The sequence below is a fragment of the Aythya ferina genome (genome assembly GCF_964211825.1).
Source record: "Aythya ferina genome assembly, chromosome: 11".
Classification (NCBI taxonomy): Eukaryota; Metazoa; Chordata; class Aves; order Anseriformes; family Anatidae; genus Aythya; species Aythya ferina.
Genome location: NC_140307.1, coordinates 12,558,329 through 12,571,633, shown reverse-complemented (window position 1 = coordinate 12,571,633; position 13,305 = coordinate 12,558,329). Strand labels below are relative to the sequence as shown.

General features: G+C 66.6%; 3 protein-coding genes across 5 annotated transcripts; 1 reads left to right on the top strand and 2 right to left on the bottom strand.

Annotated features, from left to right (window-relative positions):
• Positions 1–124: 124 nt before the first annotated feature.
• ULK3 (unc-51 like kinase 3) lies at positions 125–3,719 on the bottom strand. 3 transcript variants are annotated; one of them, XM_084531586.1, is made up of 16 exons: positions 3,585–3,719; positions 3,343–3,483; positions 3,105–3,225; positions 2,888–2,992; positions 2,659–2,802; positions 2,337–2,419; positions 2,092–2,247; positions 1,896–2,001; positions 1,682–1,722; positions 1,489–1,591; positions 1,317–1,381; positions 1,126–1,204; positions 1,017–1,057; positions 888–935; positions 755–809; positions 125–668 (listed from the first exon to the last, which is right to left on the bottom strand). In XM_084531586.1, the coding sequence occupies exons 1-16, from the start codon at positions 3,684–3,686 to the stop codon at positions 652–654; spliced, it is 1,407 nt and encodes a 468-aa protein (XP_084387712.1). In that variant the 5' UTR covers positions 3,687–3,719; the 3' UTR covers positions 125–651. The 3 variants fall into 3 exon arrangements, with proteins under 3 accessions (XP_084387712.1, XP_084387713.1, XP_084387714.1); XM_084531587.1 differs by having other exon boundaries at positions 1,017–1,054; XM_084531588.1 differs by having other exon boundaries at positions 3,343–3,480; positions 3,585–3,713.
• Positions 3,720–3,941: 222 nt separating this feature from the next.
• Positions 3,942–9,563, bottom strand: SCAMP2 (secretory carrier membrane protein 2). Its single transcript, XM_084532220.1, has 9 exons — positions 9,410–9,563; positions 8,643–8,723; positions 7,983–8,072; positions 7,728–7,845; positions 7,183–7,311; positions 6,496–6,655; positions 6,098–6,199; positions 5,389–5,506; positions 3,942–5,261 (listed from the first exon to the last, which is right to left on the bottom strand). The coding sequence occupies exons 1-9, from the start codon at positions 9,464–9,466 to the stop codon at positions 5,115–5,117; spliced, it is 1,002 nt and encodes a 333-aa protein (XP_084388346.1). The 5' UTR covers positions 9,467–9,563; the 3' UTR covers positions 3,942–5,114.
• Positions 9,564–9,699: 136 nt separating this feature from the next.
• On the top strand, positions 9,700–13,276 carry MPI (mannose phosphate isomerase). Its single transcript, XM_084532219.1, has 8 exons — positions 9,700–10,009; positions 10,161–10,288; positions 10,450–10,650; positions 10,757–10,898; positions 11,010–11,195; positions 11,836–12,009; positions 12,092–12,300; positions 12,664–13,276. Exons 1-8 carry the CDS (start codon positions 9,994–9,996, stop codon positions 12,880–12,882), a joined length of 1,275 nt encoding a protein of 424 aa, XP_084388345.1. The 5' UTR covers positions 9,700–9,993; the 3' UTR covers positions 12,883–13,276.
• The last annotated feature ends 29 nt before the right edge of the window (positions 13,277–13,305 follow it).

Genomic DNA, 13,305 nt, shown 5'->3' with positions numbered 1-13,305 from the left:
GCACTCGCTGCTCCCAAGGGTAACGAAAAAAGAAACCCCACAGAACGGCCTCGGAGAGAGAGGTCGACCCCAGCTTCGACCCCACCAAAAGCGGCGGCACGGAATAAGCCACTTGGAGACCCCCCCCCAAAAAAAACAAAGCATTTATTCGAGGCAATAAATTACATTCCCTTGAAATGCAGCAGCTTTGGAGACGGGGCCCCCTCCCCGCAGGGCAGGACCCCCCCGCGGCCACAGAGCCGCTCCAGCTGGGGACAGCCCCAAAGGGACGAGGTTTTGGGGCATCCCCACGGGGCACAGCACACGTGGGGCCGGATCCTGCCCCCGGGGTCTGCGTGGGGCCGGGCTCTGCGCTGGCGTTTCCCTGAAGCTCGTGGCACGGGCGAGCAGCGCGCTCGGTGCCCGTGCCGCCGCCTCCAGCGCAGATAGGATGGTTTTTTTTGTGTGTGTGTGTGCCTTTTTTTTTTATTATTATTATTTTTTCCGGGCTGTGCACACAAGAGCCTGCACGCAGCAGCAGCGGGCGCCCAGACGTGCGGAGGAACTGGGGTGGAATAAGCCGCCCGCCGCGGGCAGGGCAGGGCCGGGCAGGGAGCAGACGGTCGCGGCAGGGATGCCTCCTGCCACCACCGCCGGGCCATGTCCCCGCTGTCACTGCACCGTGCAGGCTGGGGGGGACACAGAGGGGGACACGGGGTCACTCGGGGGGCTGCGGACACGGCCCCCAGCGTGCCCGCAGGGTTTGGGGACTCACAGCTCCGGACGGACTCCGCCAGCGCCTCCTTGCCCATGGACTGCGCCTCCTGCACCTGTACGGGCAGAGGAGCTCGTGCCAGCCCCAGACCCCCCCCTGTAGCCCCCCGGACCCCCCCCCGGGGTGGCCGTACCTTGATTTGCTCCTTCAGGTACTCGGCTCGGGCCATCAGGGTCTGCACCTGGTGGGTGGACAGAGGGGAGCCCGTCAGGGCAGCACCCAGGGGGGCAAGCGGGATTTAGGGGCAGCTTTGGGGGCTCACCTCGGCGTGGAGCAGCTCCCGCCTCCTCCCCGCAGGCTCTGCTGGAGAGGGCAGAGGGGGCGTCAGCGGGGTGCAGGGTGCAGCCCCCCCGGTGCCCCCCGGCACTCACCGGCCAGCAGCAGCAGCAGCTCGCCCAGGCTCTGCTGGTAGAGCTCCAAGGCGTCGCCGTCGTCTCGGCCCTCCTCCTCCTGCAAGGGACCCCCAGCACCTCCAGGGATGCTCCGGGAGCTCCTTCTCTCCCCGGGATCAGCCCCCCCCCGCTGCCCCAGGGGTGCCGGCACCCCAAAATCCGGGACTCACCCTGGCCATGGCCGCTGCCGCCACCTCCAGCGCGGCACAGAGCCGCGGCTTGTCCTTGGCCATCTCTGCGGGGAGACATTTCGGGGTGCCCTCAGCCCTCCTCCTCGCTGCCAGACCCCCCTGGGGGCTGGTTCCCAGTGATGTTTCCCCCCCCCAAAAAAAAAAACGCCACCTTTGAGGACCTCCCTGGCCGGGCTGCCCTGCTGCAGGAGGTTCTTGCTGTCAGAGGTGACCAGCGCCTTCAGCTCCTCCGCCCGCGAGATGTACTGCCCCACCTGGGGGGGGGGACGGGGTGAAGCAGCCCCCCCGGGGCTTTGGGGTGACGGGTGATGGGATGGGGTGCCCCCCAGGCTCCCCACGCTCACCTTTGCCCGGATGGCCTCTTTACGCCGGGGGTCGCTTTCATCTGGGGGCAGAGAAGGGCTCAGGGGTCCCCGAGGGCCGGGGGGTGCCAAGCACCAGCGGGACTGCTCCTGCACCCAAACCGGGCGAGCTCCAGCCCCTTCCACGTCCCCTCTGCCTGGACTGAAGCCCCCCCTGCTCCTCCACGGCCCCCCCGCAGCCCCCCGGGGCACTCACAGCGCAGGGCAGGCACGAAATACTCCAGGGCTTTGCAGTAGAGCGCGAGCGCGGCGCTCGCATCCCCCTCCTGGTCCTTCCTCACCGCCTCCACCACCAGCTCGCTCTGGGGAGGGGGCAGAGGGGTTCTCGGGGGCTCGGTCCCACCTCACCCCACTGCTGCCCCCCCCCCATCCCCGGAGCCGGCCCCGCTCACCGCCTTGGGGAAGCTCTCGGGGCCGGGCGCGTGCTCCATGTCCACGAAGGGGTGGGCGAAGAAGTCCTGGAAGGAGATGCGCCGCCGGGGGTCCCTCTCCAGGAGGCGTTGCAGGAGGTCCCGGCAGTCCGGGGACAGCGGGGGCCGGCTGGGCAGCTGGAGAGGGGGGTAATAAGGTGGGGGGGGGGGGTGAGGCTGATCTGCCACCCCCCCCGGGTTGGTGGCCGTGCCACCCCGCAGCTCACCTCGATGGCTCGGTCGCTGCGGATCTTCTCCTCCAGCTCGGCGAACGACCGCGAGGCGAAGGGGGGGCGCCCGAAAAGCGCCTCTGTGAGGAGGGGGGGACTCCCTAAACCCTAAATCCTAAACCCTAAACCCGAAATCCTAAACCCTAAACCCGAAATCATAAACCCTAAATCCACCCCCTCCAGGTCCCAGCAAGGGGCCACCGAGCCGAGGGCGCACGGGTGCCGACCCCGCAGGGTGCTGGATGTCACCGCGGGGGTGCCCCCCGATTTGGGGACGGGGACACCAAGCCCCCGGGGGGTTCTGGGGGGGGACACACACCGTAGAGGATGACGCCCACCGACCAGAGGTCCACGCGGGCGTCGTACTGCTGGCGGCACACCATCTCGGGGGCCATGTAGAGCGGGGAGCCCCGCAGCACGTGCTGCTCGTCCCAGGGCGACATGTACTGCGCGAAGCCAAAATCTGCGGGGGGGGGGGAGAGAGCGTGGGGAGGGGGCACCCGGTGTGTGTGCCCCCCTGGGGGGAATAGATGGGCCTGGGGACCCACCTGCCAGCTTCAGCTGGGGGTTATCCGGGGCGCTCAGCAGGATGTTCTGCGGCTTGAGGTCCAGGTGGGAGATGTTGTGGTCGTGGAGGAACTTGAGGGCGCAGGCTGGAGGGGGGGGCGAGGGGGGCAGCGGGTCCCCAAAAGCCCCCAGAGCCCTGCGCCTCCCCGAGGAGGAGGAGGAGGAGGAGGAGGAGGAGGAAGAGGAGGAGGCCCTCACCCAGCTGCTGGAGGAAGACGCGTGCCACCTTCTCGGGCAGCAGGCGCCGCGTGCGGATGAAGCGGGACAGGTCCCCCCCGGCGCAGAACTCCATGATCAGGTAGATGTGCTCGCTGTCCCACTGCACCACAGCAACTGGGGGCTCACCGGAGGCCACCCCGGCCGCGTCCAGCACCGTGGGGATCACGGCGTGGACCCCGAGACCCCGCGGAGCCCCCGGGTGCGCCCCCAGCCCCACCTGGAAGTCCTTGAGCTCCACGACGTGCGGGTGCCGGATGGTTTTCAGGATCTCGATCTCGGTCAGCAGGTTCTCCACCGACGCCCGGTTGAGGCTCCTCTTGCTCACGCACTTGACGGCCACCACCTCGCGCGTGTCCTTCTGCCCGGAGAAGCCACCCTGGAGCCCTGACCCCTTGGGGACCCCCCCCTTGTTGGGTGTCCCCCCCCCGTATCCCACCCAGCACCCCAGGGTCCCCGCACCTTGCCATACGCCTTGTACACCGTGGCGTAGGTGCCGGTGCCCAGGCGCTCGGTGAGCACGAAGCCGTCGAGGCGCGGAGGGGCACAGCCGGCCCTGGCCATGCCAACCCGGGACCCCCAGGGGCCCCCCCCGGTGTCCCCCCCCCGGTCCCCGTCGCCTCCCGGTTCCGGCTCCGCCTCGGCGCCGCCGCCCCCGGCAGGAAGGGGCGGGCTCGGCCGCTCCCCTCTTTATTTATTTATTTAGTGGAAGCACTTTTTTTCTTTTTTTTTAAACCTTTCCTTTCCTTTTTTAAAATTTTTAACCCCTTTTTTATTTTTTTTAAGCACTTTTTAATTATTTCTCTTCCTCAAAGCGCGATCGTTTCACGGGACGCATCCTTTATTGATTTTTTTTTTTTTTTTTTTAAACGGGGAAAGATCAGACAAGGAAAAAGGGGAAAGTACACCAGAAAGGGGCTGGCTGTTCACTTTTTTTTTTTTTTTTTTCTTTTACAAAAAAAAAATCAGGTTTTATTACCCAGGAGAAACAAACCCAAGCCCCCCAGGGAGCAGGGGGAGCAGTTTCCCAGCAGGGAGAATTCCCCGTCCCCAACATCACGGCAGAAATCAAACCCCCAAGGCTCTCCAGCACCCCCTGCTCTTCCCTTTTTTCCCCCAAAAAAGCACTCACCACGTGGCTGCCCACCCCCTTGTTTTTACAGAACCCCCCCCAAACCCACCAGCGCACCCACACCTCCCGCATCCCAACCAGCAGCTTCCAGCTCAAAGCTGCAGATTTTGGAGAATTTGGGGGCAAGGAGGAGCTCGGAAGGGGAAGCCCCAAATCCCTACAACACCTGGGGACAGGTGGAAAGGGGCTGGGGGGGGAGCATGGCCCCAGGACCCACCCGGCAGGAGGGGTCCTGCCATTCCCCTAAAACCAGGCACGAAACCAGTTCTTCCCCCGTTAAAATTAAATAAAATGGGAGCTGGCCCTGCAGGGGGATCCGTCCACGCCTCGGGGCTGGCAGGAGGCAGCAATGGGGGGACAAGGAGGGGAAATTCCCCCCCTCCCCGACCCCACAGCCCCCAGGTTCCTGCTGGTGCCCGCGGGCGGTGGGGGCGCAGCGTGGGGCTGTGGCAGCCCAGCGGGGCAGCTTCCGCCCTTAAAAATCAACGACAGGCTACATGCGAGTTACAAACCCCCCCCAAAAAAACAAAACCAGCAGATAATCAAGTTGTTCAGAGCAAAGGCTGATAGAAGAGAGAAAGTAAAATCAAAAATCCTGCTTCTCCTCGCCCCCCTGCCTTAGCCGGGGGGGGCAGGAGGAGACGAACGCCTGGCTGAGCCGCCTCCTCTGCCCCCCCCGAGCGGGCCAGGGAAAAGAAACCGTGATCAACCTGGGCCAGCTGAAGCTAAACCAGCCCTCTCCTCAGCTGGAGTCGGCGTCTCAGAGCTCGTGTGGTGCCCACGGAAAGTGCGTCGTTAGAAAAGGGAGGTGGGGGCGATGGCGGGAGGGGAGGCGAGGCGGGGGCAGCCCCCCCGAGGGGCTAATTCCCCCGGAAAGCTCCGTGTGCGGCCGAGGAGGCCGCCCCGGCCGCCGCGTTCTGGAAGCTCCTGTTGGTGAGGATGCCTTGGGAAAACTCCTCCTGCGCCCTTTGGAAGCTGGCTCCCGTGCGGCGATACAGGGAGTGCACCTGGGGAAGGGAGCAGGGGGGAAAATATCAGCCTGCGGGACGCCCCCCGGCCTCGCCACCCCCCTCTGGCATCACAATCCCACGCAGGGACGCCCCACAAGGGTCCTGAGTCCTGCGAGGAACTCACCTGCTTGAGGAGGAAGAGCGAGAGGACGGCGCAGAGCGTGAAGAACGCCGCCACCACCATCATGATGATGGCCACGGCCAGGTTCCCGTGCAGCTCGGACAGCGCCGCGATCCAGCCGCTGCGAGGGAGAGCAGAGGGGTGAGCACGGCCCCCCCCGGCCCCAAGAGCCCCCCCGGTGCTGCCAGGAAGCAGGCAGCTCCCCCAAACACCTCCAAACTCAGCCGAGCAGGGGAAAGAGGGGCTGGTGCGTCGAGAGGTGACAGAAAAAGCTCCCCGGGAACTGGCTGTGGGGCAGGGAGGACTCGGGAGTGATGGGGCAAAGCCACCAAGGTGCCTCCAGAGCAAGGAACCCCTCCGGCTGCTCAGCCACGTGCAGGAGAGAGGGGACCCAAGGGGACAGCTGGGCTCGCCCCACACTCTGTGCAGCTCCCAGCGTGTTAAAAAGCAGCAGAGAGGCCATGCCGGGCGCCACGGCCAGAAATAACCACGCTGCCTGGCCCGAGGGAGCGGAGCTCTGACCCAAAACGCCGCTGTGTGGGCAGGGAGCGCCAGGACAGCTCTGCCTGGGAGCTGCTCTGCAGGCAGCGGGCAAAAATAGAGGCAGCTTCCACGGCACGCAGCTCCTGAAGGCTGCACCAGGAGGGGAAAAAAGAGAGCAGCCACGGCCCCGAGCTCCTGGCAGCCCCAGCAGCTCGTGCAGGAGCCTCACCTGTCTCCCCAGCCAGGAATGCCGACAGCCTGGATGATGTAGATGGCGATTTGGCAGAAGAAGATGAAAAAGAAGACGAAGAAGCTGAAGGAGCTGTCAGACCTGCAGGAGAGACGGCAGTGGGAGTGAAAACTGGGGACCTGACCTGATGGATTCCCTGCTCTGAGAGGAGGAAACGCACTCCGGTGGCCAGGCTCGGGTTTCCCAACGAAAAAGGGAGCACGGCGAGCATGTTCCATCAGATTTTTTTCAGATGGGCTCAGGAACGAGTGGGTTTGATCTACTCGGTGATGCGAAGGGATGGAAAAATCCCCCAGGCAGCACGCTGCTGGAGCAGACAAACCCCAGCTCCCCCCAGCAGGAGCCACGTGCCCGTTACGGAGGGGAACGGCACTTGCCTGAAAGCCTTGTAGATCGGTCGGTACCAGCAGAGGAAGGCACAAGGAGTGAATAAAACGAACCACAGGATGGAGAGACCGAAGTCTACGCCTCTTTCCGTCTGGACCGTGAACCACGCCAGGCAGGCGAGCAGGTTGAGGAGCAGGGTGACCGAGTGCACTGCGGGACGGAGAGGAGAAGCAGCTGTAAAGCCCTCAGGCATCTCCCAGAGCCCTCCGAGCACCTCCCGGCCCTCGCTGAGACACAAAGCTCTGCAGATGTGACAGTTTCGGGGCCATCTGATTGCCTTTCTTCCACGGGAAGGACAATTGGGCTTAACCTGAGGGCCTCACCCGGCCCTGCTGCTTGCAAACACGGCTCAAATCCTTTCAGGGCTGAGGGACGCAGCTCAGAGTGCCCTGCACCTGCTCCCTAGGTGCACTTCTCAGAGCCTCAGGCCATCCAGCCTCCTTCAAACAACGACCAAAACTCCCCAAAACTCCATCGTGAATGAGCCATTCCCAAAGCAAAAACCCTCAGCCCTTTACACCCCCCTCCATTTAAAAAAAAAAAAAAAAATCAAGGAAGGGAGGCACCGCTTGGCCCTGGCCGACACCACCCACGGCCCTCGCTGTGGGACAAAGGGCAGCATTCGATCCAGGAACTTCTCAGAGCCAGCTTTTATGGAGGCCGAGGGCATTACTCACGCATCCACAGGTAATACAGCATCTTGCATATCCGCTGGTAGTCGGCCGGGATGTCTGCGGAGAAATCCTGGTAGAAGCAGGGCTTGATGGGGCACCTCCTGGGAAGGGGCGGCCAGTTGTTCTGCCTCGCTGCAGGAGGGAAGGACAGAGGAGAGCTCTGCACACAGCCGGGGCTTCATCAGCCTGCCAGGAGCCACGAGGGCTCCTGTGGGAGCCTCGGGAGAGGCTGGAGCAGAGCTCCCTGTGATAAACCCCCACAGCCACCACCACCGCTTGAAATCGCAGTCAGCCAGAGCAAAACTCTATTTTTCCCTCAAAAAACCTCACCAAAAAAAAGCCAGGGCCGGCCCCCAGCAGCTCCCCTCTGAGCCCCTTTCCTGCCCAGCCCTCGGGGGCAGCCCCGATGTGGGCTGTGGGGGGACAGGTACAGCCCCAGGGGCACGAGGCAGGAGGAGAACACCTCAGGACAGGGCAAAGCCGCCCCTGCCAGCGGCCGTGCTGCCACAGGGAGCAGCCCAGGCACCCTTGGTTGTGCTCCCACTCACGATTAATGCTGGCAGCGTTGCTCTGCAGCTCCCTCTCCTTCTTCTCCAGCTCGGCCGCCTTCCTCTCGAGCTCTGCCTGCTGCTGCAGCAGCCCGGCCTGCGCCGCCGCGGCCACAGCCTGAAAGAGGAGGGGGAGAGAAAGGTGGAGAAGCCCTTCCCCAGCCCAGGTGGGTGCAGCAGGAGCCCCCCGTCCCCTGCTGCCCCCCCCCAGAAGTCAGCAGGAGCTGGCTGGGGCTCCCCGGGGCTGTGCCTCACCTGCGGGGTGGGCTCCACCGAGGTCTGCAGGACGGCAGGCTGCGAGGGGCCGGCGGGCTGCGTGGCTGGCGTCGTCCGTGCTGCATTTGTCTGTGAGGGATAAAGGAACACGGTGACTGATGGGCTGCTTCTTTTGGGGGAGGATTCTCGAGTTTTAGCACTGCCACGAGGAGCTGGGGGCACCGGTGTGCTCTCGGGAACACGCTTGCTCCCAAATGCCTGGGGAAGCGGTGCCCAAGGGCTGCAGGCACAAGAGAACCCCGGAGGGATCCCCATCGGCTGTTTAAGCCGCAAGAAATATTTTTATCCCTGTTTCCTCTTCTCCTTTTCCCCACAGCACACGTGCCAGCAGCCAGGAAGCGAGGCTGCAGTTCTCGCAGCGATCCATGAGCAGTTTCAGCCCGGCTCCCGGCCCTCGGAGCAGACAAACACGGCGTGCCCTGCCACCAGACCCCTTCCCCTCACACCACACCTGGCTTTTTCGGGAGCCAGCCCCTGGGGAACTGCTGCACACAAGCCCCGAGCTCCATCTGGGGGCTCGCAGTGCCCGCGGGGAAGGCAGCCGCGGTGCCTCGCTTTTATCCCCGTTACACTGCCCCGCTTTAGGGTGCCCTAAAGCCCCCCAGGCACCGCCGTGACGCCCGGTGGGGGCACACGCACCAGCTGGGAGCTCTCCGAGAAGGGGTTGAATTCATCCAGGCCGCTCTGGCTCGTGCTGGTGAGCTGCGTCACCGAGGGGTCCTGAGGAACAGAACAAGGAGACAACAATCAGCAGCGGGCACCGGCTCACAGCCCCCCCCGGCCCCCCCCGGCCCCTTTTTTAACCCAAATTCAGCCACGTGGTCACTGCTACCGGCCGGGTTATCCCATTTCTTGCTGGCAGCAGCCCCGCCAAACGGCCTGGCGCTGGGCAGGAGGCTCCCTGGACGCCCCCGTGGCTGCAGGGTCCGGGAGCGCCGTTTTGGGTCAAATCCCGGGGATTTTGGGAGCCCCCCCGGGGTGGGGTGGGCTGCAGGGCAGGACCTCAATTAGCCCCGCTGCTAATGAGGCAGAGCGCCCCACCGCCCCGCCCCGCTTCTAAAACCGGGCAGCCCACCCAGAGCCGCCCCCCGCAGCCCCAAACTCGCGCTTTTTTCCCCCAAAACGCACCCCCGCCCCCCAAGGGGCAGCGGCGGCCCCGGAACTCAGCGGCCGGGCTGCGGCTCCCGGGGGGACCCAAACGGCGCCGGACCCCGGGGGGCGCCGGACCCTGCCGGCGGCGCACACCCCCCCCTCCGGGTCCCGCCCCCGCGCGCTGATTGGCTGCGGCGCGCCGGAGCGGCGCGGCTATTGGCCGGCGGGCTGCCACTCAGCGCCGCGGCCCGGCGGCGCGGGGATGGGAGGGGGGGGAACGGGGAGCGGGGGGGAAAAGGGGGCGCGGCGCGCACCTGGAAGGGGTTCACGTCCACCGGGTCCGCGAACGGGTTGGTGTCGAAGCCCGCCATGGCGGCGCTCCCCGCCCCGCTCCGCTCCGCGCTCCCGCCCCGGCCGCCGCCGCCGCCGCGCCGACACTTCCGGGAGCGCCAAGGCGCATGCGCCGCTCTCCCCGCCCACGTGACCGCCTCCCTGCGCGGGGCGGGGCGGCGCCCTGCCCTGGCGTGACGTCACAACGGCGGGGCGGGGGCGGGGCTTCGCGCGCCGGGGAGGGGGCGTGGTCTGGCGGCGGGGGGCGGGGCCTGGCAGAGCTGGGGCGCGCTGGGTCCTAAAGGGAGCCGCGCCCCATAGCGCGCCCTATAGGGCCCTATAGCGCCCCACAGCGCCCTATAGCGCCCCATAGAGCGCCCCACGGGCCGGCACCCCCCAGAGCAGCCCCCAGAGGCGCTCCCGCAGCGCCCCCCGGCCCCGCAGCCCGCTCGCAGCCCCCGCCCGGCCCCCCCGCGGCGCGCCCCCTATGGCCGCTATAGGGCGGGTGTAGGGCGCTGCCCCGCCCGGCGGGGGGAGGCGCCCGGCAGCGGCACCGGGCGGCACGGCCATGGCGGAGATCCGCGGTGAGAGACGGGGGCACCCCCGGGGAGACCCCCGGGGTCAGGGTTGGGGTCGGGTTTGGGGTCAGGTTTGGGGTCAGGGTTGGGGTCGGGTTTGGGGTCGGTTTGGGGCCGGCCGGCCGCTGACGGGTGTCCCCTCGCCGCCGTCCCGCAGTGTTCCCGCTGGCCTGCGTGGTGCAGAACTACTCGTGGGGCAAGCTGGGGCTGCAGAGCGAGGTGGCCCAGCTGGTGGCCAGCGACGACCCCACAGCGCACATCGACCCCGAGCTGCCCTACGCCGAGGTGAGTCCGTCCGTCCCTCCACCTGTCCATCCGTCCGTCCGTCCGTCCGGGGTCACCCCGCAGCGGGGTGACTCAGCCCAAATCCCATTAACCCCCCCAAATCCCATTAACCCCCCCAAATCCCATTAACCCCCACCAAATCCCATTAACCCCCCCCCCAGCTGTGGATGGGCGCCCACCCCAAAGGCGACGCGGCCATCCGGGACAACCGCATCCCGCAGAAGACGCTGGGGCGCTGGATCTCGGCCAACCCCGCCTGCCTGGGCGCCAAGGTGAAGGACGCCTTCCAGGGCCGCCTGCCCTTCCTCTTCAAGGTGCTGTCGGTGCGCAGCGCCCTCTCCATCCAGGCGCACCCCAATAAGGTAGGCACGGCGCGGCGGCGCCGGGATGGGGTTGTGGGGTTTTGGGGGGCGCTCCCCGCGTGCCCACCCTATGGGACGTCGCCCCCCAGCGCTGTCCCCTCGGCAGGAGCTGGCGGCCAAGCTGCACGCCCAGTTCCCCCAGCACTACCCCGACGCCAACCACAAGCCCGAGATGGCCATCGCGCTCACCCCCTTCGAGGGCTTGTGCGGCTTCCGACCCGTCGAGGAGATCTCCGCCTTCCTGCGGGGTGAGCTTTTGGGAAGGAGGGGATATGGGGGGGAGGAAAAAAAAGGGACGGAGCCCGGAGCCTGTCCCCCGTGGCCCCACTGATGGCCCCGTCCCCATCCTTTTGGGGCAGCCGTCCCCGAGCTGCGGGCGCTGGTGGGTGAGGTGGCGGCGGAGCAGCTGGAGCAGAGCAGCGCCAGCCACGACCCCCGCGGGGTCTCGGCCGCCCTGCGGGTCTGCTTCACCCGGCTGATGAAGAGCGAGAAGAAAGCCTTCGTCGACCAGCTCAACACCCTGGTGCAGAGGATTTCCCGAGAAGGTGGCGGAGGAAAAACCTCCTGGGGGTCGTTCAGGCAGGGAGGGGAGGCTGGGAAAGGGGGAAAGCCCCACACTGGGGGCTGGGATGGGGAGGGCAGAATGGGGGGATCAGGGTGGGGAGGTTGGGATGGGGAGACTGGGACAGGGACACCAGGATGGGAAAGCCAGAATGGGGAGATCAGAGTGGGGAGGCCGGGTTGGGGAGGCCAGGACAGGGCGACCAGGATGGGGAGACTGGGATGGGAAGCCTAGAATGGGGAGATCAGGGTGGGGAGGTTGGGATGGGGAGGCTGGGACAGGCAGATCAGGATGGGGAGACCGGGATGAGGAGGCCAGGATGGGGAGGTTGGGACAGGGAGACTGGGACAGGGACACCAGGATGGGGAGACTGGGATGGGGAAACCAGGATGGGAAGGCCAGAATGGGGAGACCAGAATGGGGAGGCTGAGATGGGGAGACCGGGATGGGGAGATCAGGGTAGGGAGGCCAGGATGGGAAGGCCAGAATGGGGAGATTAGGGTGGGGAGACTAGGATGGGGACTCTGGGATGGGGAGACCGGGATGGGAAGGCCAGAATGGGGAGATCAGGGTGGGGAGGCCGGGCCGAGCCCCCACCCAGCCCCACAACCCCCCCCCTGCAGCGGCCGATGGGCAGGACACGTCGGGGAGCAACGGGGACCTGCTGCTGCGCCTGCACGCCCAGTTCCCGGGGGACATCGGCTGCTTCGCCGTCTACTTCCTCAACCTGGTGCGGCTGGAGCCCGGCGAGGCCCTGTTCCTGGCGGCCAACGAGCCCCACGCCTACCTGCAGGGAGGTGAGGGGGGGCTCGGCTCGGGGTGGGGCCGGGAGGGGGGCACGGCTCGGGGCGGGGGGCGCTGACGGCCCTGTCCCCGCAGACTGCGTGGAGTGCATGGCGTGCTCGGACAACACGGTGCGCGCCGGCCTCACCCCCAAATTCATCGACGTGCTCACCCTGTGCGAGATGCTCAACTACACGCCGGCCCCCAGCAGCTCCAAGATCTTCCCGGCCGTGCAGAGCCCACTGGACCCCAGCGTTTTCCTCTACGACCCCCCCGTGCCCGACTTCACGCTGATGAGGATCGAGGTGAGGCCGCTTGGGGTGCTTTTGGGGCCGTGAGCACCCGTCTGGGCTCGGGGATGCCGCGTCCCGGGTGTCCTTTGTAGGGCGTGGAGCGGGTCAGGTGGGAAGGGACCCTACAGCCCACACAGTTTGGGCAGCCTGGGCTCGAGGGGCGCAAACCCCACCCGGCCTGGCCATAAACACCCCCGGGGATGGGGCCGCCTCCCAGTTTGGCCTCGTGGTTTGCTGGTGGCACAGGGAGGAGGGTGCTGGGGACGCTGTGCCACCGCCAGCTCCTCTCCACCCCGAGCCCTCCTTGCTCGGCTCCTCAAGAAGTCCCGGGCAAGGGGAGGAGGAAGAGAAATGAGGGTGGTGCTCCCGTTGCAGATCCCGTCGTCCATCAAGCTGTACCTCGTCTCAGCCCTGGACTCGGCCAGCATCCTGCTGGTGCTGCGGGGCACGGCCGTGGCCACCTCCACGGCGGCCGCCTCCGAAATGTCCCTGCGCCGCGGCTCCGTCCTCTTCGTCTCCGCCAACGAGAGCCTCTCCCTGCGCCTCGCCTCGCCCGACGGGATGCTGCTCTTCCGAGCCTGCTGCCTCCTCTGAGCCCACCCCAACGCCCTCAAAAACCAAAGCAGCCCCGGCCCGGCGCTCGGCAGCCACCCCACACGGCGATCCCAAAGCCGCTCGTCCCCGATTCTGTGAAAAAAAAGCAGCTGGGCGCCCGCCCCGCGCCTCCCGAGGTGACTTTTTGGGCAGAGGGCTCGCGTCTCCACAGCCCTCATCAGTGCTGCTAACGCCCTGCGGCGGTGTGGGGCTGCTGCGGGGTTTTGGGGTTCCCCTCGGGACTGCTGCTGGCCCCGTGAGGCTCCCCCCGGGGGGAAGGAGGCGTCGGGTCGGCCTCAGGTGGTGCTGGGTGTCCCACGGGGGGCTTACGGGGTGCTGGGCTGGGGGTTTGTGGGGTCCTGGTGCTACCAATAAAGCGGTGACTTTGTCCTCAGCGCTGCGTGAGGGGCTGGGGGGGGTCCC

What these genes read in the sequence shown, in the direction of transcription:
- ULK3 (XM_084531586.1), bottom strand. Translation starts at nt 3,686, where the DNA reads ATGGCCAGGGCCGGCTGTGCCCCTCCGCGCCTCGACGGCTTCGTGCTC. An exon ending in CGTCTTCCTCCAGCAGCTGG is followed by an intron (nt 2,993 to 3,104) that starts GTGAGGGCCTCC and finishes CCCCCCCTCCAG; the next exon opens with CCTGCGCCCTCAAGTTCCTC. An exon ending in GCAGCGACCGAGCCATCGAG is followed by an intron (nt 2,248 to 2,336) that starts GTGAGCTGCGGG and finishes CCCCCTCTCCAG; the next exon opens with CTGCCCAGCCGGCCCCCGCT.
- MPI (XM_084532219.1), top strand. An exon ending in GATCTCCGCCTTCCTGCGGG is followed by an intron (nt 10,899 to 11,009) that starts GTGAGCTTTTGG and finishes CTTTTGGGGCAG; the next exon opens with CCGTCCCCGAGCTGCGGGCG. An exon ending in CCACGCCTACCTGCAGGGAG is followed by an intron (nt 12,010 to 12,091) that starts GTGAGGGGGGGC and finishes CTGTCCCCGCAG; the next exon opens with ACTGCGTGGAGTGCATGGCG.
- SCAMP2 (XM_084532220.1), bottom strand. Translation starts at nt 9,466, where the DNA reads ATGGCGGGCTTCGACACCAACCCGTTCGCGGACCCGGTGGACGTGAAC. An exon ending in GCTGTATTACCTGTGGATGC is followed by an intron (nt 6,656 to 7,182) that starts GTGAGTAATGCC and finishes TCCGTCCCGCAG; the next exon opens with TGCACTCGGTCACCCTGCTC. An exon ending in CGCTCTTCCTCCTCAAGCAG is followed by an intron (nt 5,262 to 5,388) that starts GTGAGTTCCTCG and finishes TCCCTTCCCCAG; the next exon opens with GTGCACTCCCTGTATCGCCG.